Below are 27,262 nucleotides of genomic sequence, written 5' to 3' on the forward strand. Positions count from 1 at the left end.
TGTTTGCAATTTCAGTTTAAGAGAAATCACTTCCCGTCAGTAACTAAAATGCAATTCAATCTGGTGCACCCTTGCTGGATAAGATCTTTTCTCCTCTTTTTGGCTAATAAGTAAGGGTCTGCTGAGCTACTTCAATCCCAGTTTCTTCCCATGCCCTTTCAAATATATGACAAATGAGTCAGTCTCTGGTGAAATGTCCATTTTTTTGTTATCTCCCCAAGACTTTGCATTCACACAGAATTAATCCTGCCTGTACTCTTCCTGCTCCCAAGTCACTGCATTACAAGCCAGAAAACATTAGAGCTTCCATATTATTACAAACATACCATTGGTATGTCAGAAGCATAAGTATATCAAGTCAGAGCCTAGATTCTTGAACAGGACTATGAACAAATAAACAGAGACTACCTCAGCAGAATGCCAGAGCACTTGACACTTGCAAACAACTCAGAAGAACACTCTTCTGAGAGCAGGGTCTGCATAAATCTCCAAGTGTGAGCAACAAATGAAAGTAACATTTAGAAAGGATGAAGAGGGCATGCTCACTCATGGAGATGCATATGTAATATCTCAGTGCTCTCCAAGGTCCCAGCACTAGGGTATTTTGTAGTTTAAAAATGATGTGCCTTCTGGTTTTATGAAGACAAATTATTTCATTGGAAAATCTGTAATGAAAACATGCTGAATAACATGGTATCATTAAATATGAAGCATGGAAAAAATTTAAGCCTGACTTAAAACATCATAAAAATACTATAAAAATATGTTTTAATTTCAAAACTTAGTACATCTTCAAATTCACTTTGAAAAAATGCAGAGCACCTGTATTTCAAAAAGTCAAAGCTGGAACCGAAGTATCTTAGGCCCAAAGTCACAATTTAATTTTCAAACATTGTATTTAGGAGCTCTGGCTCAAATAAGCTCAAGTATTTCACAGTCAAGCAGCAGTCAAGCCTTACAGGAAACAATTCTATGGCAGCAGTTAATTGCTCAGCATCAAAAGGCTGTCTCTGTAATTTCTAAATATGCAAATAATACAGCAATAGATAAAGGCAGGAGTTGAGAAGGGAAAGAAAAGTGATCCAACAGCAGCATCTTGGTTTTGCCATGGCTCCATCCTAACATTAAGCCTATGAAATGTTTTGCTCCTTTTCTGAACTGAACTTACTGTTTTTCCTAAGATGTTTTTAATTTTACTTTTTTCATGCTAAACTGTAACTTCTTACCAAGCTGCTGCCTGCCTCTATGCACAGCCTCAACTGAAAAGGAGGGCTCAGCCTGACACAGCTGCTTTTTAAGCTATGTAAGTTTATTATTATAGATACAGGAGAGAAGTAGATTGCACTTGAAACAGATGTTGAAAAAAGCATCAGTTTAAATGCAATACACCTGTGACAAAAGCACATACAATGTTTTATTTTTACAGCAAAACTGGGTGTGCATATGGTATTCACAGCAAGTGAACGCAAGTAATGGAGAAAAACATAAGATGAATGGTTCTTTCCTAATGAAAATCTACACAGACCAAGTCTTTGTGTGCAGTTAATCAATTCCAGAGCCTTTTCCTTGGGTAACAGGATACCAGTTAAGAAACTCAGCCAAAATAAACTGCTTCTGCATTTTGGGAATAGACCAGAATTATGAGTGTGGTTTGACATCTCCATCACAAATACTTTATTATACCCTGCCAGGCAACATTAGCTTTCAGCACACAGCCACATAAATAGGCCAGAAAATCTCTGTGCTATGAATGCTCTGGTACTGAATAGGTCAGTCAGTTCAACCTCCTGATTCCTGCTCTTAGAAGAAATAAAGGTCAAAGGCCATAAACTCTTTTTTCCTGATGACATATAGAAGAGTGTGCATATTTAAAGGGACAAATCTAGGAAGAGAAGTGACATTTCTATCTAACATCTCTGTATCTATTACTGTAAGAAGGTTATTATAATTGAAAAGGTCAATGCAGAACTATTATTTTACATTATTTATGTCATACATTGCAGGATAGTTGCGTGACTTCATTTTTTTTTTTTTGTGGACAGCAGTAGAGAGAAGCAGCAGTAAACACTATGAATTATTCCCTAGACATTAGGAGGGTGAAAAAAGGGCAAACTTGGATTCTTTTCTTACTTGTGATTGTAAAAATTCCTCTGATTCAGCAGTTCACTGGAAAGGTTGGCTAAAGAATACCTTCCAGTATGGGAACGTGATGGTGGCAGGATTGACATAAGCAGGGGAAACACAGAATGCCAAGTGACTGTACAAAGAGTAAAGCTTTACTGTAAGCCAATCACTAAATGCTATGTCTTATTGAGAAAGACAGAAATAGATTACATAAAGACTGCAGCTAAGCTCTGACAAGAAAGCACTTTTAAAACTGTGTTATGAGGTGTGCCAGTGCTGTTGAACAGCAACTATTTCTGCAAACTAACAAAATGTTAAAGACATCTGGAGCAGTGCTATCACAGGGTAGGACACTAGCCAATGACAGAAGCACAGGAATTCCCAATATATAATGGAAAGAGTCAGAGGGACACTGCTATGCAAAACTTGAGAAATTACACAGGGGGAAATAAAGCAGCTCAGCAGAAAAATGAACATGAATTCACAGGTAGATAGTAACCAGAAGATGCATGAAAGGAGAGGTTTATAAAACTGCAGGGATCAGCTCGGAGGAGAAACTTGTGGTGCCACCAACACAACATCTGGCAACAGTCAATTTTTGAAGGAGTAACTCTTTTTCAGCTTTTCTATGTTCTTTTTGTTATAATAGTTGCTAAATACCCGTTAAGTCAGTTTTAGAAGCTGAAATACTAGTGAAACTCCCCTTCTTTATCCTAAGTCTATGCTTCACAGAAATAATATGCAAAATACAGAGACTCAGCAAGCAAAAATAGAGATCATCTTGTTCCAGGTTTCCATCTGGGTGGTAACTATGAGCTACTTCAGTTATTTCCCAGGTGTAACAGGTATAAACCTGTAAAAACTCTACATTCAGAAACTGTGACCAGGCCAAATGCTTATAAAGCTGATGATTCTCTCAAGAGCTATAAGTAGAAGACCTTTGCATTAGCTCTCCTGTTAGCCTTCAGGATATTTGTAAGGAAATAACATAAAGTAACTTAAATTTTCTGCTTTTAAAATAAGATGGAAATTCAGGTAATCCTGAAAAGGAGTACCTGTTGCCATGAGAAAAGGATGAAAGCCTCTAATTTGACCTGTTCATTCCCATACCAATGATGGAAAAACTCTGGGTAAAGATAAATAGAAATAGAGTATTTAGATCTGCCTAATGAGTATCCTGAACCATGGAACACTCTCAAACTGCTGGAGCAAGCAACATCTTATTCAGCATTGAAATGTTATTTCCCACAAATACAGCAACTGTAAACAGGAAGGATAACCATCTTGCTTATGTACCCATACTTAAAACTGCTTTCATTTCCAAAAAAATGCCGTTTGGCACTGCAGAAGAAAACTTACTGAGATCCAAAACTTCCAGTGTTTACTACTAGTCAAGTCTGTTAGTGCTTCACATAGGAAAATTAATAGCATCAAGTAACTAACAGCAGCCCAACCTTGTCAGCATACATTTTCTAAGTTATTTAAAGCTTGCAGCATAATTAACCTACTCATAAGCCGCGGGGAAAAATTCCTTTATTCTGTGAAAGAGCTAAGTTAACATCCTCATTTGAATTTACACATGAAAGCATTAAAGTACATCCAAGACATAAAAGTTTGTCATTTCAGGGTTGCATTCCCAGCAGACAAGTTTGTGGTTTATCAGCTTACATGACTGCTTACATGATTTGTTTCCTTAGAATGGTGCTATGTTTTTTTTTAGCATGAAGACTGAAGAACTAGCAGGAGACTGTCCAGCTCCTTGCCTTGTTCTAAAGCCAAATGCAATGTGTCCAGCCTATCCCCCCTATCTCCTACAGATGCTTGTCTTCACTTAAATTTTTGAAGTGACAGAGGTGCCACCTGGCACATCTCTGCTGGTTGCTCAGATATCTATCAGCATTTTCAGAATGCAGGCAACTTTGCTCACATACAGTGTAAGTTCTTCTCAGCTGGGATACCTGCCCTTCCTAATCAAGTTTTACCCCTCAATATTAACAATGTAGTCCTGAAATTTATTCCAAAGTTGCAGAATTAACAGTCTCACCTTTAGGTACAAACCCTGCTCCAGTTCTCCATGTTTGGTTTTGGTCTTCCTGTTGTTCTCTACTAAACTCCAGGATACTCTTAGGACATTAGGAACAAAGAAATTTCAACAGAGAGACTCAAATGCCTCATGCAGCTTTATAAAGGCAAAAGTTTAGGTGAAATATTATGTGAAAGTAAATCAAAGGGAATTGACAGCTATCCCAAAGTATAAGAGCACTGAGAGCTCACTTAACCTCATTTTGAAGTCCTTATTTTGACAGAAAGATTTTTCTAGCTCTCAGCCTACACTGCCATTCCAATCTGTATTTAAGTAATGTATATCTCTAGTACAATTCTAGACATACACTCCCCAAATATATCTACAATCATATAGAAATGTGGTGATAATGTACATTTCAATTAAGAATTTTTAATACTGCATTGTTTGTGCAGCCCATTTAGAAATTCTCCTCAATTAATAGGTAGATAACTAAAGATTATTGAGCAGAACATTTATACCTGTACAAGCAAACAAACATATTCAGCATAATGAAATTATAAAGAGATATCCTATGAGGCACCTTGCTCTGTCAGAAACGTTCTCTGCAATTGTAAAAGGAAAAGAAGTCTAGTACCCAGTATTGCTTTCTAAGCATGAGTCTAATCCTGAATCAGTTGCTATGCTTGTAGTTTCAATGGGGAAAAAAAGGAAATATTTTTCCAAGACACCTTTGTAATGAAGCAAAAAAAAAAAAAAAAAAATCACCACATCTAGCAACAAATAAGAACAGATAAGAGCAGCTGGAATTCTGTCAGTTCATGCCTAGAAATCCTAGAAATCCTAGCTAGTATGTTTGACAGTCTACCTTCTGGTACTTTCATTTTATTTCAGTGTAAAGGACTACAAAATCCTACGCGACTAACAGATGGATTATTCTATTTTCTAAAGTGCCTTTTCACTATGGAGAGTACTATGAGGGTTCTTTCAAGAAAGAAGGGGCATAAACTGTGCGTCGGACTGTTTTAAGACATGGACTAGGAAAGTTCTGCTGAGGAACTCACTTTTCCACCTTTTTATGAAGCATCATCTCTTGTGGCAGACAGCCCTTTGCTAAGGGATATATATTTGATTTTCTTCTGCCAGTGACAACTACAGACTACAATAAAGTATTTCAGTATTTTGTGCTTAGTGTGTTGCCCACTCCGCCATTCCTCTTCAGTCTCAAGAGGGTAGAATCTATAATTTAGATATGTTTTCTTTGTGTCACAATGAGTGGAAAAGGTGAATAATTAAAGAATTCACAGCTTCAGGTAAAACAACATCAATCTTACAGTCTGACACTACCAGACAGCCTTGGTGAGCAGGTGTGCCCTAACAAATCTCTCTGCTTCTGTTCCAAAGCCAATAATCTTGAGGAATTGCAACATGAAATGCACCTGCATCTCCAAAAAGCCACCTAATATAGCAAACATGAATACCATGCTCAGAAAAAGATGCTTCCATAAATATCAGCCTGACCTACATATTTCAAGAAAATAAAACTAGGAAAAGTGACTTCCTTTTAAATTCTGATGTCTTTTGATATTTCCAATCAATATTTTTGTCCCAGTTACAACGCCATTATCATGTGTATCATGTGAAAGAGACCAAAGTGCTGTTTTTCTTCAGCTGTACTGTAACTCGAAAAAGTAGTCAGCTTCACTAGCTCTGCAGCAAAATACTTTCCAGAGCCATATTCCATGAATGACAACAGAGCAATATGTCAAACTTTTGTAGCTGAAGTTAAAAAAGTTTCCTTTTAGAAGAGCTGTCACTGCTTCTGTTCCTCAGAGCCTTAATCTAAGCAATAAGATATTTTCAAAAGTGCATGAAAAAAGTCTAACAATAATCAAAACATCGTATTATCTTTCTTTTTCTACTGCTCACTGGAATATGAAAAACCACTGTATCTCTGTAAATCCCTTCAAAGGTTGTGTTTTAATGTCTGAGGTTACATTTTCCTTGGAGGAGCGGTGAAACAAATGGGAACAGGCACTAAACACCCACAAACTCAGGGTGGACTTGGTGGCAAACTGTCTTTTTTTCTTCTTATCAGATCTATATTAACTAAATGCTGAACCACCAAAAATTCCAGTACAATAACAGCATATGGATCACAGATTGTGATTGTGGGCAGACAAAGGATTTTTAGAAAGGAAAACAGCAGAAAGCAAAATGGTAGCTACCCAGGGTCAGAAACATATCTAAAGTAGAGCCTTCTGATATGTGTCTAATTTTGCTGCTGTCAACAGAAATGCATCATTCAAAACTGCTCCATACAATCTTTGTAGAGAATTTCCACTATTTTTAAACTTTTAGTCCATTTATAAGCTGGATGCAATCCTTCTAAGCATCCATATGGCTTCCACCATTATGGGATTCAGCATTTTGGCACATCACTAGAATGGCAAAGGATATAATAATTTCTCCCACATTAGAAAAAAATCCATTCTCTGGAGAATCATTTGTGCCTGTGGTTTGATGACAGCCAGATCTTGCATCTTAAAGCTCCACGCCTGTGTCTCACAAAGTCTTCCACTTCAACCATTTCACTGTAGCTCCTCATTGCACTGGATTGCTTTTCTACAGTCAGTCTATATGAACTTCTCATCTGAGACCAAGGCTCTTCCTTTGGAAGCACTGACTATCCTGGAGTCAGCAAAAAGACACCTTCCTAAGGTGCACAGCATTAGAAGGATGAACCCTCCTCTTGCTCCAAAATTACAGAGGATGAGCTTATTGAACTAACCTAAAAGGTTACTTTGAGTATGTTTTATCTCATGTTTAGGCTTGGTGTTTCCCTATTGTCTGACAACATCTGTCCCCATCTTTTAATCAGTTCTCAGAAGTCCACAGCTCATCTCTGTATGTCAGTGCTGATATTGGCAGTGATCACTGGAGGAAGATCTGTTTGCCAGGCTCTATACTGCACCCATTCCAGGTGGGAGTGGATTGCTCTAAGGATCCTTCAAATGTTTGCAAAGAGCAGTATATGTGTCTGGATGCTCCCTAACAAAGCTGTAGACTTTGTACTACTGGTACAGTGGGTAATGAACTTGGTAATTGAATCAAACTACAATAACCATAATTTTTGAGTTGAATAATGGACATTGTCACACAAACTTACTGCAAGATTCTAAAGACTAAGCTATAAGCAAAACTGCATGTTTTAAAGAAGACTTATACAGCTGGTCCTCAGGGCATGAAAAGCCTTCTGGGTTGTAAATCTGCTGATGCATGAGGTTAAGGGATATCCAGGCTGGCTTAGTACAAATAAGCACTGGTCTGAAAGCAGAGTCCTGTCTCTGTTGTTGGTACCTCAGGAATCTCATCATAGTAGTGTCACTCTTACCATTTTCATTTTCCTGACACATACTGCTACATGCCAGACTTACAGGAAACACAAAGGAAATGTGTAATGTCTTTGCTCTCTCTGCATCACCTGAATAAGACAAAATTCACTAAGTCTCAAATCTACAGGTAAAATACTAGCAACAATCCCAGCATTGGTTTTGTTTGTCTGTCTCAAATATTCCTAAATATTCCTAAATATTCTCTGGAGTCTATATTGCTTGAATAAAGTTTGTACTTAACAGACCTCCTTAAATACAAGGAAAAATATAAAAGAATAAATGACAGAGAATTAAAATTTAAAATCCCCAGCACTTTGGAGTAACAAAACAACCTAATTCTATTTAATTCTATTTAGCAGTTGCTTATATGTCCCCTTCATACAGCTCCATGAGGAATGAACTAGGACATTTGTTGCAAAAGGATTTTCCAGTATTCTTAATTAGTCAATTATTTCATCAAAATTTTCAAATAAATTTCCTAATCTGCTAGGACATTGTTTGAACAACATAAAAATAAAGTAAAATTTTCAACAGAGCTTCCAAAAACAGCAAGTGTTGCCCAATTGTATTGGCATTATAGATAAAATATGGCCAAAGCTTTGAGACAAGTATTGGAAAGGGTTTTCAGAAGCAAGTAATCAATGCTGACACAATGCCCCTTTGTTTTCCTCACATGAATATTATTTAAACGTCCAAAATTATTTTAATTAATTAATATATATTTTATTTAATTATTTTAAGGCAATAATTCCATTGGTGTTACATACAGTGCACTGGAAATTAGGTAGTGGGTTTTTTGTTTCGTTTAAACAAGAAATCTTAAATGTGTTCCACAAAGTTTCAAGATTGCAGTAAAATATCTATCAGTCTGGAAAGGAAATTGCCTTCACTGGCAGCCTGCAATAAGCCATTGCAGTGCACACAAAGCTTACAAACTACAGGAGGTTCAGACTGTTGAGCAACAATTGATTTTAGTTTAAAATCAATGCAGATGTTTTGAACTACATAATCTCTTCCTGGGAGCGATATATTTTCAGATGAAGGTCATTTGTAAATTACTTTCAGAAAATTCTCAGCCTTGGCACAGAACTTATCGCAACCAAAATAACAAAAGTCTTATTTGGAAGACACAGGTGACAAAATGCAAAATGAGTCAATACTTTTTAGTCAGAAATAAGGGGTCAGAAAGAAAAGGCACAAGGCTATGAGAATTATATGTTGAAATAGTTACTGATTAAGCTAGACCAACAACATTTAACTTTTAAGACACACTAGGATTGTCTTTTACCCTTATTATTTTTTCCCTTAGTAGTTTTACTAGCAGTATTTTATGGAATGCTTTAGATTCATCTCAAAAGATTCAATTGTGCCACTGTTGACATTCTAAATATCACACACACCACCAATTTAAGAAAAAAACCCAACTTATCAGAAACCTGTATTTCCTACCAGAGTATCAGTAAAGTTGTCATCACCTAAAACCAGCAGAATGCATGCACCTTGTATCACTACAGATTTTGCTGATTTTATTTTATTATATGAACACATATGTACTACAAGAACTAATGTACTCTTATACATGACCTCAGCATAAAATACTTCCACTGTCAGTAAATCAGCTGATTTAAGATAAATTGGAATCTATAATTTAGCACCCATCAAGAAAAAGAAAAATAAGGAGAAATTACCTTAGGCAAGAAAATAAGTTAAATATTAATGGATCTGTACTTAACTGGGACATACAGCTAACACATGGGGGAGGAGAGGGCTGGGAGAAAATCAATCTTTTAATTTACCACTCACATTTCAGCCATCTGTAGAAATCCCATTAAATTTAACATGAACATTTGAAATGGCTAAACATACATATTGAAAATTAAAATTCTACACTATAAGGAATGGCCTAATTAAATTTTCTTATAAATTAAAAAAATACAGTAGCAAATGGATAGTACATCTCAAACTAATAAGTAGGAGACAAATTTTGAAATCCAGACCCATCTGGAAGGGTTTACAGTGAGAGACAATTTGTGACAAAAGTATTTAAAGAAATCAAAGAGCCTCATTTATGGTAACTCACTGAGTTATGCAACTGTGAACTCAGCCTCATCTGCTTGGTACCATATCCTAGACTACTGCTAACCTCTGTGAACTCTGCAGTTGTGGAGACTGCAACTCTTAAGAAGACCTTTTAAATTCTCCTCCAAACTTCATTCTCTCCTTCAGTTCTTCTGAATAAGAACTTCTGTTCAAATGAATTACTGAATTGCAGACATGCGAGTTCAAATAGAGCTCACTAAATCCTTAATTAGCCCAGGAATTACCCCAAAGTTAGAGTTATCTAAAGAAAAGCCACACATTTAAAACAGTGCCAAACTCTTACCCAAGACTTGTATTACATTAGTAAGATCCTGAGCAGGAGAGAGGGAATTAATACAAGAATATAAGCATGCTCTGAGTGCAGCAGCCTTCCTACTTGTGTCACTACAAAGTAAAACACACCTTTCAGGTGACATGGCTTACTCAGTTCAAATGCATTCTGCTGTCTCAGTAGGTACTTGCTCAGAAGGAAGCTCCAAACTTCATGGTTAACTGCACTGTATTTTTGTAAGGTACCAGTTTGTATGGATAGGTTAATCACCTCCCACTGAGCAAAGACAGAGAATATCTGCACAGTGATCATGCAGACTCTGATACAGTTTTGAAAATTATTCTGCAAGCTTTAAATTTCAAATGGAAATATTTAACAGAGTAATTCCAATGGCTTCCTATACTGCTTTCCCTAATCCTTTTACATTAATTACTTCCACAGAACAAGTTTAATTATGTTTGAAAGGAAAACAGGCTAATACCAGCACCAAAGAGGAAAAGGACTGTTCAGAATTGTATTCAATTTATTTAAAAATTCATATAAACTGATTGTATCTGTATGTGGCATGACTATGAACAGTTGCTTCTGAATGAGTTTAAAAAGTTCTAAATTTCACAACAGAACATTCCAATCTTCACCAGGAAATAACAATCCTACTGCATTCTTGCTGATGACAGCAAAAAACTTAAACTAACTACAATTTATTGTAGTTAAGATCCACATACCCTGGCAGTGAATTTGCCTAAACTGACCATGATTTCTAAGCATATATTTAGAAACACACTGGGGAAGACAGAGAAAAAAGGAAGAACCAGTATTTTCTGTACCTGGCAAGTCTGAAAAAAGGAGAATGCACTCATTGAATCCATTAGCCAGAAGACGATCCCTCAGCTGCTGAAGTATGGCAACTCCAATACAGAATGGGAAAGAGGAATTTCCAAGCAGTAATGTATCCCACAAGTGAAAAATTTTGTGCAAAGGAAAGACATCTGTATAATGAATAAGCACAATAAATAAAACTCTATAAGCACACACACACACAATAACAGGGTTAATGAGTTGCCTATGTACTTCCTTCCTTTCCCATCTTGAGTGATTTCTTTTTTATTTGGGAGCCAAGAGGACTCAACCTGTCCAGGATCATGTTTGTGCTCATATGCAGTTTAATTATTCTGTAAATAACAGCCACCTTTTCTTAATGAATACTTGGAAGCACATGGGTTTTCACATTTCAAGTATGTCAAGAATCAGGCAATTTATTTTTCTTTTAGTACAGAGCAGTTACATATCAAGGCATACATATGATTTTTTCACAATAAGATGACATTAATGAGTTAACCAATAAGATTGACTACTTAAAATTAGACCAAAAAAATGAACAGAGTAAAAAAAAAAATGGCAGGAAAAAAGAAAGACAAGGAAAAAGGCCTATTAAAAATAGCAAGATTTTATATATAAAGCTGAAGGTGGCTGTCTGAAAATATGCTATCTTCCAACAAAATAGTCCTAAGACTTTACTGCACTTGATTGCTTAAGGAAAACATCTCCTTGGTTTCTCAAATGTGGCGATTCTCATGAAGGATAGAGAAACAGGGACAACTGCAAGAACCAGTGCTTTACAGTCAAAATCTTTAGAAAATGCAATCAAGAATCTCACATTTTCTCTGATATTTCATCAGAGAAACAATCTATCAGCTTTTTTCATTCTGCCACTTCTTTGAAAATTAAAATTCAACATCTGTCAATGTTGATACAACATGAAAAAAATCAGAGATTTTTGAGAAAAGAAGTTTTTAAATTGCTTTCTAGACTTGATTTGTTAACTTTCTTCTCTTTAATTAAAACCCACCAAATTAGAAAGCTCTTCTTTTTTCCTAATATACACGCACAAATACAGTAAACTAGTTCTACCAGAATAACAGTGTGTCAATGCGCAACAAAAATATGATTATCTTCAAAAACAAAGTCATTCTCTTTCTTACATTATTTGAGTGATGGCAGGGGATGGTGGTGTGGTTTGGTTTTGCTTTTTAACTATTATTACATCTTTTTCCAGTAGATAACAGCTTCCTCTGAACACACCCTAAATACTGCATGTGTAAAATGATCCATTCAATAATAACAACAACAGCATATAATAATCTAACAATAAAAACAACTCAAAACCACAGGAGAAATATTAACTATTACGAAATCAGGGCAGAAAGTAAGTGACAGGCACTGCTGAGTTTTCCACTGTTGAGTTTTCCACAACATATCCTTGCAAATTATAAGCATCCTAACTAAATGCTGGACCTATCATACCAATTTAGAAAGGCTTTAACTGAAAAAGTCAGAAAAAAATAAGCTTAAGAAATGTAAGAACATTTAATCAAAAGAAAAAAAAGCATACTCACGTGTAAACATTGTAAGAAACCAAGGAATCGCATAAAGCTGCCAAAGGTGGTGATGTGGAAAAGAAGACAAAAAAAAGTTTTAAGAACTGAAGTTGTCTATGACAATAGTCAGCTACATCAAAAATTGCCTATTTTGCAAGAATTCAGTTAGAAAGGAAAATAATTGCAGTGGCAGATCTTCTATCACACAACTCTTAGCTCGTCAGAAACTTTTTTCATCACCAAATTTTTCAAATTATTAGTTTGCAACACTGTATTGAAAACAGTAAAAAAAACAATCACCACCCTTAATAGGCTGGTTTGCACAATATAACCTTCAAAGTCTTAAAGAACTCAAAAACCCACTCTACTAAACGGTTTAAATTCTCAATAATATAAGCAAAAAATAGCCAAGGATGCCTGAAAAAGCATAAACCAACTTGATTTAATACATCTTTTTGGCTATGGAAGAAAATGGTTTAATAGAAATAACTAAAAGTTCAAATCATGATTTTCACGAGAAAAAAATCACCTCTGCCTTTTTCTGCTATGCTGGTATTTATTAAAATGCATACTTGCCAGTGAAGCAATTAAGGACAGTTTCATTCTCAGTAAATGCTCAGTAACACCCAAGCATTTCTGCAGTTCCACTGTGCCCATTTTGGGGCAGTGTCACCTGAAGGTGTCCTGCTTCAGCACTTACACCCCTATGAGATTGTGCTGCTGCAACAGCTACAGAAAACCTTCAATGCCTGCCAACTTTCAAATTCATCATACAGAAAAAGAGGTAAGCATTTATGACACATTAAGAACTTCTAATTTTTCAGTGAAGCCTTTAGCAAGGCAAAGGCAAGAGAATCTATTTTCCTAAGACATCAAACTGTGCAGAAAGTTTCAATAAATTAAGAACGCAAGAGCGAGATGATCATTGTTAAATTTTACTCAACTGCATGGCTCATGTGCTATGAAGATTTACAGTTAAACATAAAGCTTAATATATTACTTTTTAACTCGTAAAAAGTGCAAATTAATCCTCCCATTGAGCTTTTCCTGGAAGTAAACAAATGAGGAGCAGAAAACATAACTGATATTATGTTAATAAATTACTTCTTATTCCATAAAGTCTGAACTGGGTTATGGCTCTGACTAAATGATGTACACATTTTCTGAAAACCTTCTTAGCACAGCTCTAAATTATATTCCTATGCCTTCATCTGAATGCCTGAGATCTGAACCATACTGCCCCTAAACTAAGGAATGTTCAATGACCTGTTTACCACTTTTAACATTCAGCAGGCTTTTATGAAGCTTGACCCCCAATCCACCAATTGATTTTAAGCGTTCAAAATCCAAACCAAATCAATTCCTATCATCATATTAAATCTTATAATACAATCACACTATTTCCTTGAGTATATCTAGGTCATGTTTTAAACAGAAGGCATTTTAAGAATAGTAACATATCCCATTCCCTGAAATATCCCCTGCATTGGTTGTGATCAGCTAATACCTGTTTATCTGCTTGTTTATATGCAATATCTTGCTTCCTATGCAGCAAGAAAACAAGCCTAGTGTCCTGAGGCTCCTCTTTGCTTGGAGGTACATATTATGCAAACCACATTATTTCCTTGGCATTTAAAAGAAATTATTTCCTCCTTTTCATATATATGATTAAAATGTTTTACAAAAACAGATCCCTATTTTCTCCTATTTTCACAAACACCTCTATTATGCATGCATTTACACAGAAATAAACAAGAAAATACATGAAATGTGAAGCTTTGAAGATTATTAAAAGGTAATCATGAGGAAAATCACTGCTTTGCTCTAAACCATCCTCACCAAACCTATCAGCAGTGACATGAAAAGTAGGTCAAACAATTTAAGTAGAAGGTGTCAGGCAAGCTTTTACTGAAGGGAGTTTTTCCTCTGACTTTAACAGAAATAATGCTTTAAGACAAGAGGTTTTGGTAAGCCCCAAGAGGTTACCGATGCTATCAGCAAGCAAGGAAGGGGAAGGCAGAGCCCGGGCAGTGAAAGGGAAGGAGGAGCCGCTCTGAGCCCGGACGGAATTCGGGATGCGCGGGCACAGCGGGACCGCGCACAGCGCTGGGGAATGGCGCCCTCCAGCGGCCGCCGCCCGCAACAGCAGCGCCCGCGCCTCCGCAATAACGAGCTCCAGGAAGGAAAATTGAAATCCAGGGATTGCAACTCTCCAGGGCTGAACCCTGAAACCTCCGCGGGGTCTGGTTTTACCTGACACTGAACTCTCCCGAGCTGGGAAGTACGCCTAATGTGTAATAAAACTACCATCTGAACTGCTAGAACAGCCTGAGAATAAGCCACATCAAAAAAGAGCCTGTAAAATAAATGCATCATATTTTAGGGAGACCTTGAGAGGAGCCACAATTTTAATTTTACTTTGCCACCCATGTTCTGCCTTTCCTTTCCTTGCTTACTAATAGCATTCATAAATTCTTCAGGCTTACAAACACCTCCTTGTTTTAAATCATTATATTTGTTAAAATCAGAGGAAAAACTCCATTAATAAATTATACAGAAAAAGCATAACTTTTTTCTGTATATACTTTAGCTGTACCATATATTGCAGTTTATATGAGGTTCCAAATCCAAAGAGGTTTTGGTTTTTTTCCCCCTGTCCATTAAATGTCTGTTTCTTTCTTTCCTGTTTGATGCATGTGTGAAACAATGTTGTCCAACAATAAGCAGAATTTTATTTTGCTGAGTTGTTCTAACAACTGTTCCAACTTCTGCTTTTTACTTTAATTTTCAGTTGTTAATAAAACCTATTTTTTTGTTTTCTACAGCTTTTTCGGAGGGAGAGGTGGAGAGGGAAATGCTGAGCTCTTCTCCCTGGATCCAGAGACAGGATATATTGGAATAGTTCAAAGCTGCACCAGGGGAGATTTAGATTGCACATTAGGAAGCTTTTCTCTACCAAGAAGGTGAAAACACTGGAAGAAGCTTCCTAGAGAGGTGTTTGATGCCCCAAGGCTGCCAGTGCTTAAGAGGCATTTGGAGAATGCCCTTAACAGCACACTTTAATTCAGCCCTGAGGTGGCCAGGCAGGACTACAGGAGCCTTGTGGGTCCCTTCCAAAGGTAATTGTCTATTCTACAAACTCCCAATCTTTCCCCTTCCTGCTCCACATTTGAGATACAAACACACGTACTTAGCTTCAATCCTATATGGTGCCTAGACAATCATACATTTAAAGGCTTCAGAAAGGTGCAAAAGATAAGGCAAACCGAATCACTTTTTTAATATAAGATTCTACCCACCGATATGTATCTACACAAACAAAATTTGAAGAATAATCACTTTCTTCACAAGATAAAAGTATCAGCAATTCATTTTCAGGTAAGTGTGTAATGGGACAAACAGAGAAAGTACTTCAAGGGCAGGATTTTTAAGATGAAGCCCTGTTACTGACACCTCGTGCGTACCACCAAAACCAAGCTAAGGTATCTACCTGTGCCAGCAGCTTCAGCACAATGATACAAAGGAACTGGAATCAGTTTGCCTTCTATGTTAGTGGATAGATGACAACTGTGTCTACCTTCCATAATTCACAGCTGAAAGTGCTTCAGAGTAATTTATGGCATTCACTGCACTTTTAGCAACATTGTACACTTCCTTGTTTTTCATTTTCTTCTTTAACATGATCTGCTGTTTAGGGTCAGAATTAGTCAGTAGAATAAGGAATGTGTTATACAGCATTATACAGGGTGGAGAAGAGTATAGATTTTGGGAGAGTGAGCAAAGATTCACTGTAAGATTCACTGCATGTATTATCCCTTTATTTATATGTAAATCACATAGCCACAGCAATGTACTTAATCCAGGGACCACATCAGCTAATAATATTTCCAACGACTCAAGCTTCAGCAGCGTTCAATATTCTGAGAGCTACGTGACCTGAAGCAAATGAGAAGGGTGCCAGGAACCCAATCTTCCCTGCAGCAGAGCCTGCCTTCCAATGATGAAAGATTAATCAGGGTTTACTTTGATAGGATTAGTACTCAAGCACGGAACTCTGGTTCAGATCTCATTACTACACTGCATATCCTTCACCTTGATGGATCCTATGCTGCCTTGTTACAGTCACAAAAAATCACCTCTCTGACTAATCTAAAAGGCAGAACAACTTTTACTTAATAAAAAAACCCTGAACCCTGACAGATAATTCAGAAAGGATAAACTCTCTTCACAGGTTAGTGTTAATTTTAGAGCCTGCATTTTTATTCAATGCAAGAGTTTAAAAAAAATATTCCTCTTTTGCAATTGCTTGCTATATTACCTAATTATCTATAGATTATCAGATTTAGAGACAAGGCTCATGTATGACTATGTACTGTCAAATGACTAGCACAGCAGAAACTAAAAGACATGTGATTTCAAACAATTCCATCTGACTTGTACCTTGGAAGCCTTCAATGGAGAATTATAACTGTATAGGCAGAGATAAGGAGCTGCTGAAATACAGGTAAGACACAAGATGGGCTGCTACAGAGCCCTGGTATAGATTAGTAGCCCACACAAGTACCTGTAAGGTGGTCAGGGAAATTATATCTCTAACTCCTTAGTGGGAATTAGCATCCTGGACAAAATACACAGGTGAATTGTTTTGGTCATCTGCAGCCTTTAAAAAATAAGCATCAAATGCATTTTTACAGTGATGCTGCAAAATTGATCCTCCCTCAGGAATGCTAAATGTTGCTGTTAACCCTTGCACTTCATCTACCCAAATATTTAGGTTTTCTACAGATGAATACTCCTACTTCTTCTCACCTTCCTTTCATATTCCTCCCACCTGTCCTCTTCAGATGTCTGTCATCTGAAATACATGTGGCTTTCTCAAACTCCTCTTTTTATAAGGCAATACACTGGCTTTATCTTCTGCTCATTTTAACATCATTGTATCTCCTAAATTTGTATCAGTCAAACAACATTATTAGATTAAAAACACCCTCTACAAATGAAAAGATATACTTTCTTTTTTATTACAATATTAATAAACAGTGATAATGACTATTTGCCAGTCCCAAATTCTTTAAGGAATGATGTAAAACAAATGACTTTTTTGGTCTTGCTGCTCCAACTTAAAATATTTCCTAATAAGCATAAGGCTTTTCTGATAAGCTAAACTTTGCATTTCTTATGGAAGTAATGCATATAAATTTCTTACTTATTAAATTTGCATTTCTACATCAACATCTCTTGAGTTCAGTTATCTTCTTCCATTTTGACCTCTCAGTGATCACCTGTTCCTATGACCAACTGGTAACTACCAAATTTCTAAATGCCAAATATAGAATGATATAGAACATATCAATTAACTTTATCTCTAAGGCCTTGCCTAAATCTACTTTTCAGAAAAATCAGTATTTGTAGCCAGAAAAATATTTTTGTTTTGGCTTTCTTGACTATACACACCTCTCTAAAAAAAGGAGGAAAGCTTTACTATTTACAGTGATAGCTAGAAGTGAGGCTCTAAAAAAGGCCTGGTTTTGCTTTTTCCAACAAAGTACATCCTCTCTATTATTTTGTGGCTGTGCTCTCAGTTTTCATTTTCCTCCATCGAAGAGATTTTTTTTCCAATGGAAGCATAAAACTCAAGTCTATGTTATGCACTTGCCCCACATTTGAGACAGATTTCAGCAAACAACTGCTTAACATTTTCCAAGGTCTGACATATCTACAAGACTGATGATCACGGACTTTTTCTATAACTTGCAAAATAACGTGTAATTTGTGCTAATCAACAGCATTCAATTAGCTGCAGTAATTTTGCTATTAGCACTTTATGAGTACATTAATTTTTTGTATATTAACCCACATTTCAAAAATAGATCTGTATATACCTTTCAAAATGAATCTAAGTTATAATAACTGGCTAGTAGTATTTTTATTGTATTTACCATCCCAGCAGAACAGAAAGGACTAAAGCATGTAAAATAACAATCAAAACTTTACCATTTTATCAGCATATCCAGGAAGGTCTATTAAAATGTAAGTTCCAATTTTGTCACTGCTACTGAAGCAGTTTGGAAAGCCACCTCATCCCAGTTTCCCTCATTTTCCATTTTTTTATTTCCTCTGGATAATACTTATAAGGATCCTTAGCACTTACATCTGGAATAAACCCAATTTCATTGAGGTGGTTACTCAGCTCTGGATCATGGAATGCAATCATCTGGGAAAACACTGTCAGGTACTCTGAAACGACAAATCCAAGACTGTTATCAAAACCACAAACCATCACATGCTGCTGGCTCACAACAGAGCTCTAGGAAAGCCACTCATTTTAAACCTACAATAAAATAGCAAGTGAATACCACTACTGTACTGCTTGTTACCATTACATTCAATACAGAAGAAGAAACATTCAATTTTTCTTATTTAGAACATCTCAATTTGGATTTTTAACAATGGTTTAACTTGGCACACACTTAGGTTGTGATGTATGCTTGACATGCAAAGTTAAAGACTGTTTAGTAACCAGAAAGGAGAAATACCCACTATAAAAGATAAAATTTATTACATCTTCAGCCTGGCCTATTAGGTTGATGGGTACAATTTCATTAAGTTGTCTAAACAACAGTTGCTTTTAATTGGAAGAGAAGCAGACAGCAGAACACAGGACAGATTTCTCTCTGCTCTGCCCTCTCCCAGTTTTGTCCACACTGTCACACACTCTGTTAGAAGAAAGCTGAAGAGGCAATAATTGCAATTTTGTAACAGATGGTAATTCCTTTTCCTCCATGTTCCCAAGATCAGAGCAATTAGGGCATGGGCAGCTAGAGAACAGGGGAGCAACAGAGAATGCAAACTCTGTTTCCAGAATGTGCTGGCATCTCAATGCTCCACACAGTTTGTATCTAAACAGAAGACACACAGCAGCTAAAATTGCAGTGGGTAGTTAAATGACAAATTCTTAACCCTTTCCTTTATCTTAAAAAGGTAGGGAAATGACACAGCATCTTCCTTTATACCTTTATTTATACATTGTGTTTTAACATACAACCCTAGAAAGGATTAATTAGAATACTGAAAGAACTCTAAAAGGCCCAACCTTCCTGAGTCTTTGATGACACCAGATGCAGAACAGGAACTCAGGAATACCTACACTATTTTGGTTCACAGAATCCTACTGACTGTATTTCTAACTTTAGCTGATACATATTTTTGCAAAGCTCCTTAGGAATAACATCAGGAAACCCTAGAGAGCAAAAGTATTATTCTATGAAACACTATAACCTCTTGAGAAAAGTCTTTACCAAGCTATTAATCTTGAAGTCTAAAGTAGTTGTCTCCAGAGGAACATATTTATTCTTTTCATCTTTAGATCTTTACGGCAAGCAATCCTTCTTTACAGACAAAAGGATGCAAACATATTTTCTGGAATAATTTTTCCTATTTTTTTATTCAGTTCATAACATCTTTTACCCATTGTCTTCTGTACATAAACTCTCCTAACCCTGGCATTCTCTCCTTATGTTAGCTCTCTCCCAATTATCCAATATGTACATACTTTAAAAGTTTTGTTGATCAGTTTTTAATTACCTTCCTTGAAGACAAAAATGACAGACACTTTAAAGCTGTCAAGTTTCATGAGAAATATACAAAAGAATTTATTTAAAAGAAATACAAGGACAGCAAGCCATGGTGATACTCAGTATTCAATAAACATTCATAACTGCTTGCAATTAAAAACATTAATTACCACCTGTTTCTTTTAATTACAAATGGCTTTTGAAACAACTTCTTTTGTTTTTTAAAGACTGTCTGGAAGACAAATTATCTTCCCAACACAGACTGTGCCAAGATGACTTTCTAGGTGGAGACAATTCCTTTTTCATGTTTCCATGAAATTTAAAATTACTTTTCAATTAGAACAGGCATTACTAGCTATTGTTTTAAATCATCTAAGATACCTATGTATTTGTTAAAGGCTGAACTATGGAACATTATTCCTCAGGGTTTTCCGTCTCCTGTCCTGTATTGAATAACGTCCTCTGCTCAGTAAGAAATTCCCCTTGAATCCCTATTTTCCTGACTACCATAGCTTTCATTTTCTGAAGAACCCCTAGTTTGTACTGCTCCTCCTCATTTTCCCTTATTGTCCAGCCACTCCTCTAACAAGATGACTTTGATCACCTGAAGGGTAAGCCTTTACAATGTAACACTAGAAAGACTATTTACTGCTTCCACAACTTTGCAGGATGGACTGACTCTTACCCTGGATATTACATAGAACACTTTTGTGCATGTGCACTTCTTGATTTTTTTCTCCTGTCTGAATCCTTAACCACTTAGTTCCAAATTTTCTTGCACAGTTACATTATTTTAACTGCATCCCAATTTTGCAACCCCTTGAAAAAGTGTATTTGCATATCCAGAAACAATTTTACTTCTCTTAAAACTACACCAAATAAAGGGACAGACTTACCTTGAATAACATGAGAATTATCCTTCAGAAAGAAGTTATACAAATACTTTGGAATAAAAGCAGACATGCAGGCATATGCCAGAGCTGAAAGAATTAAAAAAACCCAGATGCAATGACAGAGGCAGAATTTAATTACACCTTAAAAAGTTCATTATTAACCAGATAATAAGCATAAATACTTAAATAAATCTGTACAGAAAAATGATTGCATGCACAGTAGGTATAATAGGAGTCATTGTCCTAAGAAACCAGTTTTCCCACACAGAGATCTTATATAAAGAAAGCCAAGTACAAGACAATAAAAGCTTGGACTACACCAAGTCACCAAGTGTAGTGGTTCACTGTTATGAACAAACCACATTCTAAGAAGAAAAAGGTCATATATCTAAAGCTGATCTGAATTTAGGCATTTAAAACTACCATAAACTTTTCTGGACAAAGCTGGTCTGACAGTTTAACACTTAGGTTACCAAATAATGCATTCACCTTAAGCAAGGCTGAACTACAGTTTCACTGAAAAACACAAGTGCTACAGCAGCATTTCTTCCTTTTTCTGCTTAAGATTATTTGTGCTTTTTAAAATATATCATTATTGCACTTGGCAATAAACAATACTTGAAACCCTGCTTGAAGAGCAGTACACCACATGCAGTTTTCAAAACTCCAACCATTTCTTTTGACCTGTGGCAACAAGAGCTTTAAAATTCATTTGTAGATACAGAAACTTTCCATCTCTAAGTGGATTCACACATCTGTCTGCACATAGATACAGATGAGAGACTGTGCTTTTCTTTCAGCTCACTGCTGAAAAATGTACTCACCTTCATTGTTAAAATTCAAGTACAGAAACGGTGCACAAAGAGAGTCAAGACCTAAAGAGAGAAGAGCCATGAAAAAACAGCACCAAGAGCTCATTTATTTTAATGCACAAGATAAAGACACTAATTTCTAATGAAAATTTGCACACTAGATACTGGTTCTGCATTATCAGGCCTTCACCAGTAATGGTGAGAACAACTGTGAAATATATGCATGAAAACAGCAAGGATTTCAAATTGTTCAGCTATAATGCCAAATTGATTGTTCTGCCAAGACATCCAAGAAATGCCAATTACTGTTCCAAGAACTCAGTAACTTTTGCAGTATTTTCTTGGAGCTTAATAGCAAGCAACATTTTCTTTCTAAAATACAGTGACTAAAACTTATGAAGACTGAATATATAACAAAGACAGTGGGGCAATTTTTTTATTTCAAATTAAATATAAGTTATTAGGATTTAAATTTGCAATAACCCACAGATTCATTCTTCAAAGGAAACAGAAAGGAAAGCATCCAAAAAAGGCTTATATTGTGGGGGTGAAAAGCAGGAGGTACTTTTAAGTCAATCAAAGCTTTCCATTCAATTATCCACCCTTGCCAACCAGTCAAACTCACCTTGCCAGTACACCAAATTAGGATGGGAAACAACCCAGGCCTTCAATACACGTCTGAACTTTGCATGACCCTCTGGTGATGACAGCAGTTCATCATACTGATGGCAACGAGGAATATCAACTTCAATCTGCACCACAGCCAAGCACACAAAGAGAAATTGGGATGAGTGGGGCAGCACTACAGCAATCTTACAACACTAGAGGCAGAAGTCAGCCAAAATATGTAGGTCAGACCACCATTATACATAGTCTCCTTCCTCCATCACTCTCAAAACCAAAACTGACAGGGAACCTGCTACACCAAAGTTTTAAAATAGAGATTTTTTTTCCTCCTTTTCTGCACTTATATTTTTTAAAGGGTTCTAGCCCTTGAAAAAGGCAGAAAACAGACAATAATTACAGGGTTTTTTTTACTTCTGGACTCATTTTAGGTGGTAACACTGCTTTGCTTTAAAAGGTAACCAAATCAGAGTTCTCAATGTTGCAACCAATTGGGTAGAAAATATTTCTTCACCCAGCTGAAAGGAACAGCTGTTTGTAATGTCTTTTTATGTCTGGTAAGAGAACATTTGAGAACATTCTCTTCTTGTAGAACAAAATAACTCAAACTCCCATTTCTGTGAAGTATAGCTCACATTACAGGACTTCAGCATTATTGCTACAAGGTCCAACAGGCACAGCAAGCATTTGGTAAACCCATGATTTTTAACAATAAACCATTAATACTGTTTACTACACTGCTGCTACAGAAACAGTGATCACAAAGTAAAAAAGGATTTCAGCTTCCCCATGTTGTAAGTTGAGTGAAAGTAATTGTGTCGATCTGTTTGCAAGATTTTTGCTACAGTGTAAGGTTGGAGGGCAAGGGGAATCTTCAAGTGACAATATTTGGTAACACTGCAAATCTTACTTGTCTGTCTGTAGGAATCGGTGTGTCTTTATCAATGGCATCATATTTTGCTTCTATGGCACCCTAAATGTGGAAGAAGAATATTTGAATTTAGAAAGCCCTCGCCAACATAAGTGCACATGACACTGTACATGGTGATATGAGAAGTTCACTGTTTTTGTTAGGAACTTTAGTTAGCAGAAGAACAGAAGATTCTGACAGCTTAATTTCAACAAAACCATCTTTATTCTGTTATTAACTCAAGACATACAGACCTTCCTATAGATCTCCTCAGCCTGATCTTCAGTGATTTTCAGTTGTTTATGTAGAAAGCTATGCACTTTGTAGTTTCCCATTTTCAAGTCAAAAGGTGCTCTCTATTCTATTAACAAGTCCATTTTAATGTTATGGGACAGGAAAACACCCATATTGTACAGCTGGCAAGTTGCTGAAGCATGAAAATTGACTCATTTCCCAAGACTCAGGCTACAAGCCTGACCAGCAGTTTTTATTAATCTTTCCAGCTTTTTTGTTGATTATAGTATATGGTACTCAAAAGACCACATCCTCAGCTAAATCTCCTGAATAACCTAGGATGTGTTATCACTAAGAATCTTTATGATCTGCTGCTGCAGGATTGCAAGCAAGGTAAATCCAAAAGCTGGGTAGTCCAGCAACTCTGTAAGGAGACCTCATTTCTGGGACATTCCATTGTCCCAAAGGACTGCATTTGACTAATTTATTCTCCACTCTTTCTGGGAAGTGTATTGATTGGTAGGTGAGAAAAATACATTTCCTGTGTGGGCTCCTACTGACTGGAGTAGAAGGACTGTCAGCTGCATTTGTCAAAATATTAAAAATCAAAACAAAAAACCCCAGTTAACTACCAAATGTCAGGCTATTATTTTCCACTGAAAATAATAATCAAAATTAAAGGCAGTCAAGTTCACATATGCTTTCTGAAATCCAATAACCTTACAGAAAAGAAGCAAGTTTGTCAGAGCATCATCTTTATTTGCACAATTTCATGACTCATTTTGTTTGAAATTCCAGCAACCTACCTGCCAGATCTTTAACCCCATTCCAGCTTCCTGGACCCCATTCCAAACACACTCCATCATCAGTCAGTACTGGAACTTCTACAAACATCCTTACCTCAACACCCAACAAGGCAGCCCAGGTTATGCCTCTCAGAAGGGGAGGGATGTCAATCCTGGCTTCTTTCCAAATTTGGTTTTTCTTGTATGGATAGGCCTTCAAAGAGAAGAGATTACCCAAAAAAAATGTTATCATGTAACTGAAACAATTCAAATCTCAAAACAGGAACAGTCTTTCCCCAAATGAAAACAGTGAATACAAGTTACACAAAAAGTGAATTTAATCCCTAACTGGAAGGCCTGAATGAAGGACTACTGTTTGATGTTAACATGTCTGCTCTTTCTCATAAATGCATTCATGTGCTTTGGTATATACTGGATAGATCTACTAATCCAAATTTGTACTATCAATTTTTTCTTCATTACATATGTTTTTTCATAATATATATCCACCTTGGTTTTATGAAACATTTCTAGTTTACGCCTGATAATGTGCATCAGCTCTCTCGTTCTTAAACAGAAATCTATCTCTCTGCATATATGTAAATTAGGGGGTGCTATTCCTTTACCCAGTAAAACTCTCACATTAATAACATGGCACTGCCATGTCTTCAAATACTTCACTGCTTGGAAATGCAGAAATGTTACAGGCATATTTATACCTATAATAGCTTAGTCTGTTATAAAATAAAGGATATAAAATTATTTTTATCAGTAAGTAACTAGCATTAGCAGCAGCTCTATTTCCATGTGGATACTTTAAAATCTAAGTTTATATTCACCAGTACTGAGAGTAATTTGTTCTATTTTTATTTTCAATCTTCTTACACTTCTGAAAGGTTTTTTTCTTTTCCCTTTCCTGCTGTGGTCTCTTGTACCTCTGCTTCCTTTTACAATTACTTGGTATTTCAAAATCTTCCAATTAACAGACCAAATCCAATTATCCAGCATCACAAGGACTCCATACCTTCAACAGCCTGTCAAACAGGACAATTCTATTTAGCTGGTACTCTGTGTCCCTCTCCCGGATGATCAGAGGAAGGGTAGCGGCTGCAGAGAGCTCGTTGTTACTGTTGGAATGAGGTAAAGCTGGCTGGCTGGAAAAAAAAAAGGGTAACAGTGAACAGCAAGAAAACACAATCCCTGAAAATAATTAATACTGAATGAAGCATTTCTTAGTCAGAAACAAGAATAAATGAGTAATTTTGAATATTTAACACAAATAAGTGATTTCCAGGACAGAAGCTAAGATCCTCAGTTTGGTATCAGGGTCTGAAGTGCAGCATGTTTATCAGCTCTTGGCTTTCAGAGCCAAACAAAGACATGTTAGTTTTGCTTTTGGGAGGCAGTTACATCTAGCTGTGCAGTGTGCCACAAAAACAAAACTAATAACTCAAAATTCAGTGTGTTACAGATGTACCAATTTACACACATACTTACTCATCCTCAAGCAGTGGATAAAATGCTTCTCCACCAACATCCTTCAGTCTCTGAAAGGAGGAAGAAAAATAATTTGTTACCAGAATGCTGCTCAGAATTCAAGTGGAAATCTTAGTGGAATACAAAAACTATTAAATAGCAATTCATTTGTCAAATTAAGTAACTTGCCTTGAGACCTAAACATTAGCTCAGTCCTTTGCTAGCAATGAAGCATTCAGCCTTCAAGAATAAAACCTTTTGCTAATACAGACTTTTGGAGTTGATGGAAGTCCTCCTGCATAAAGATTTCCCTAAACCTATTTCCACACAAAAAATAGTTTATAGGCACCATGGATTAATAGATCAATAGTATTACATAGTTCCTCTTTGTTGCCTCATTTTTCTTCATGGACTTCCTATCCAAGTAGCTGCAAAGCAACTGCACAACTTGCTTATATGGTTCTTATCAGGTCAGGAGTTATGCAAATTCCTTTTAGGAAATACACTCAGCAAAGGTGACAGACAAACATGGCTGGATTTTTGACTGAAGTTTTCAGACCTCTAATGGTGCATGATTAATGTTTAATGCCATGTTCCCTGCAGTGCTCTGTCTTGCAGTTCAGCCCTTAAAATTGCAGGCACACGGCACACAGCCTGCTCCTCTTGGGGCTGACAGAAGAGTTCACTCTCCATTCACTCAGTACTGCTCCACTTTTGATTATAAGCATCATGCTCTGCTCTATAAAGGTGTCTGAAAAATTGCACAAGTTCAAAAACTTATTTCAACTAACATTGCAAGGTTCAGTCTTGCATCTTCCACAAAATGAAACTTCAGTATGCAATTATTTCCTGCTGCACTTATAGAAGTAGGCAGCAATATCCAAAATTTCAGATCAAAATGTTTAAAAAAAGCCTTTAAAAACTGCCCTCTAGTGAGAACAACAGCAGAAGCTGCAGAGTGTATTATGTTTAAAATAGATGTTGCATATTTTTAACCTCCCTCCTGCCTTGCAAGCCCCACTGATGTACTGACAAAAATAACCCAGTTCTTTGGTCTGCCTTGATGCATTTGTGTGAAGCAGTGCAAAGTTCTACTGAAGAAATGTGTTTACACAGTGTTTGACACACTACCTCCAATATTAAGGTGGCAGTCAGGAGTCACCTTCTTTTTTGTCCTAACCCCTGTATTATGAAAAGGGTTTTTCAAAGAAAAAACCTGACAGAATTGAATTTGCTACTATAAAAAGCGAGCTGCAAACAGTGCAGCATAGTTTCTCAGTTTGATAGCAATAAAGCTCTACATGAGCAAAGACAAGTTAACAATTAAAACATTTCAGTGATAGATACAGTAAATCTTGTAACTGATCATTACACCAAGCCAAACCATGAGTTATCATGTGCTGATTTTCCCAATGAAGATGGAAGAAAACTACATTACAGCATTTTTGCAAAATGCTTTGAAGAGATCTTTTGAACTAGCCATTTCATGCCATGTATTCCAAAAATTAATAATCAAATAGCAAAACATTGGTATCCAATGTTAAGTATAAAACTTTAGAGGAGCCGAAACGGAAATGAATTGGTTTGCTTTTGGATAATGTGAGCCATTGACAGACAGTAATTAATGCATACAGAAGACACTCCCCGAGCAAATAGTTTGTAG

General features: G+C 36.4%; 1 protein-coding gene across 1 annotated transcript in view; it reads right to left on the minus strand.

Annotated features, from left to right (window-relative positions):
* The window catches only part of TBCK (TBC1 domain containing kinase), an 88,432-nt gene that overhangs the window by 30,759 nt on the left and 30,411 nt on the right, over positions 1 to 27,262 (minus strand). The window contains exons 13-22 of the mRNA XM_054293682.1: positions 25,621 to 25,670; positions 25,148 to 25,277; positions 24,239 to 24,337; positions 23,105 to 23,167; positions 22,196 to 22,322; positions 21,583 to 21,633; positions 20,762 to 20,845; positions 18,443 to 18,528; positions 12,310 to 12,346; positions 10,741 to 10,902 (exon numbers count right to left, since the gene is read on the minus strand). Coding sequence (XP_054149657.1) covers positions 10,741 to 10,902; positions 12,310 to 12,346; positions 18,443 to 18,528; positions 20,762 to 20,845; positions 21,583 to 21,633; positions 22,196 to 22,322; positions 23,105 to 23,167; positions 24,239 to 24,337; positions 25,148 to 25,277; positions 25,621 to 25,670 — 889 coding nt within the window. The remainder of the gene's footprint in view (positions 1 to 10,740; positions 10,903 to 12,309; positions 12,347 to 18,442; positions 18,529 to 20,761; positions 20,846 to 21,582; positions 21,634 to 22,195; positions 22,323 to 23,104; positions 23,168 to 24,238; positions 24,338 to 25,147; positions 25,278 to 25,620; positions 25,671 to 27,262) is intronic.

The sequence above is a fragment of the Melozone crissalis genome, unplaced genomic scaffold (assembly GCF_028551555.1).
Source record: "Melozone crissalis strain CALT ecotype California unplaced genomic scaffold, PUWL_Pcris_2 ptg000006l_1, whole genome shotgun sequence".
NCBI lineage: Eukaryota > Metazoa > Chordata > Aves > Passeriformes > Passerellidae > Melozone > Melozone crissalis.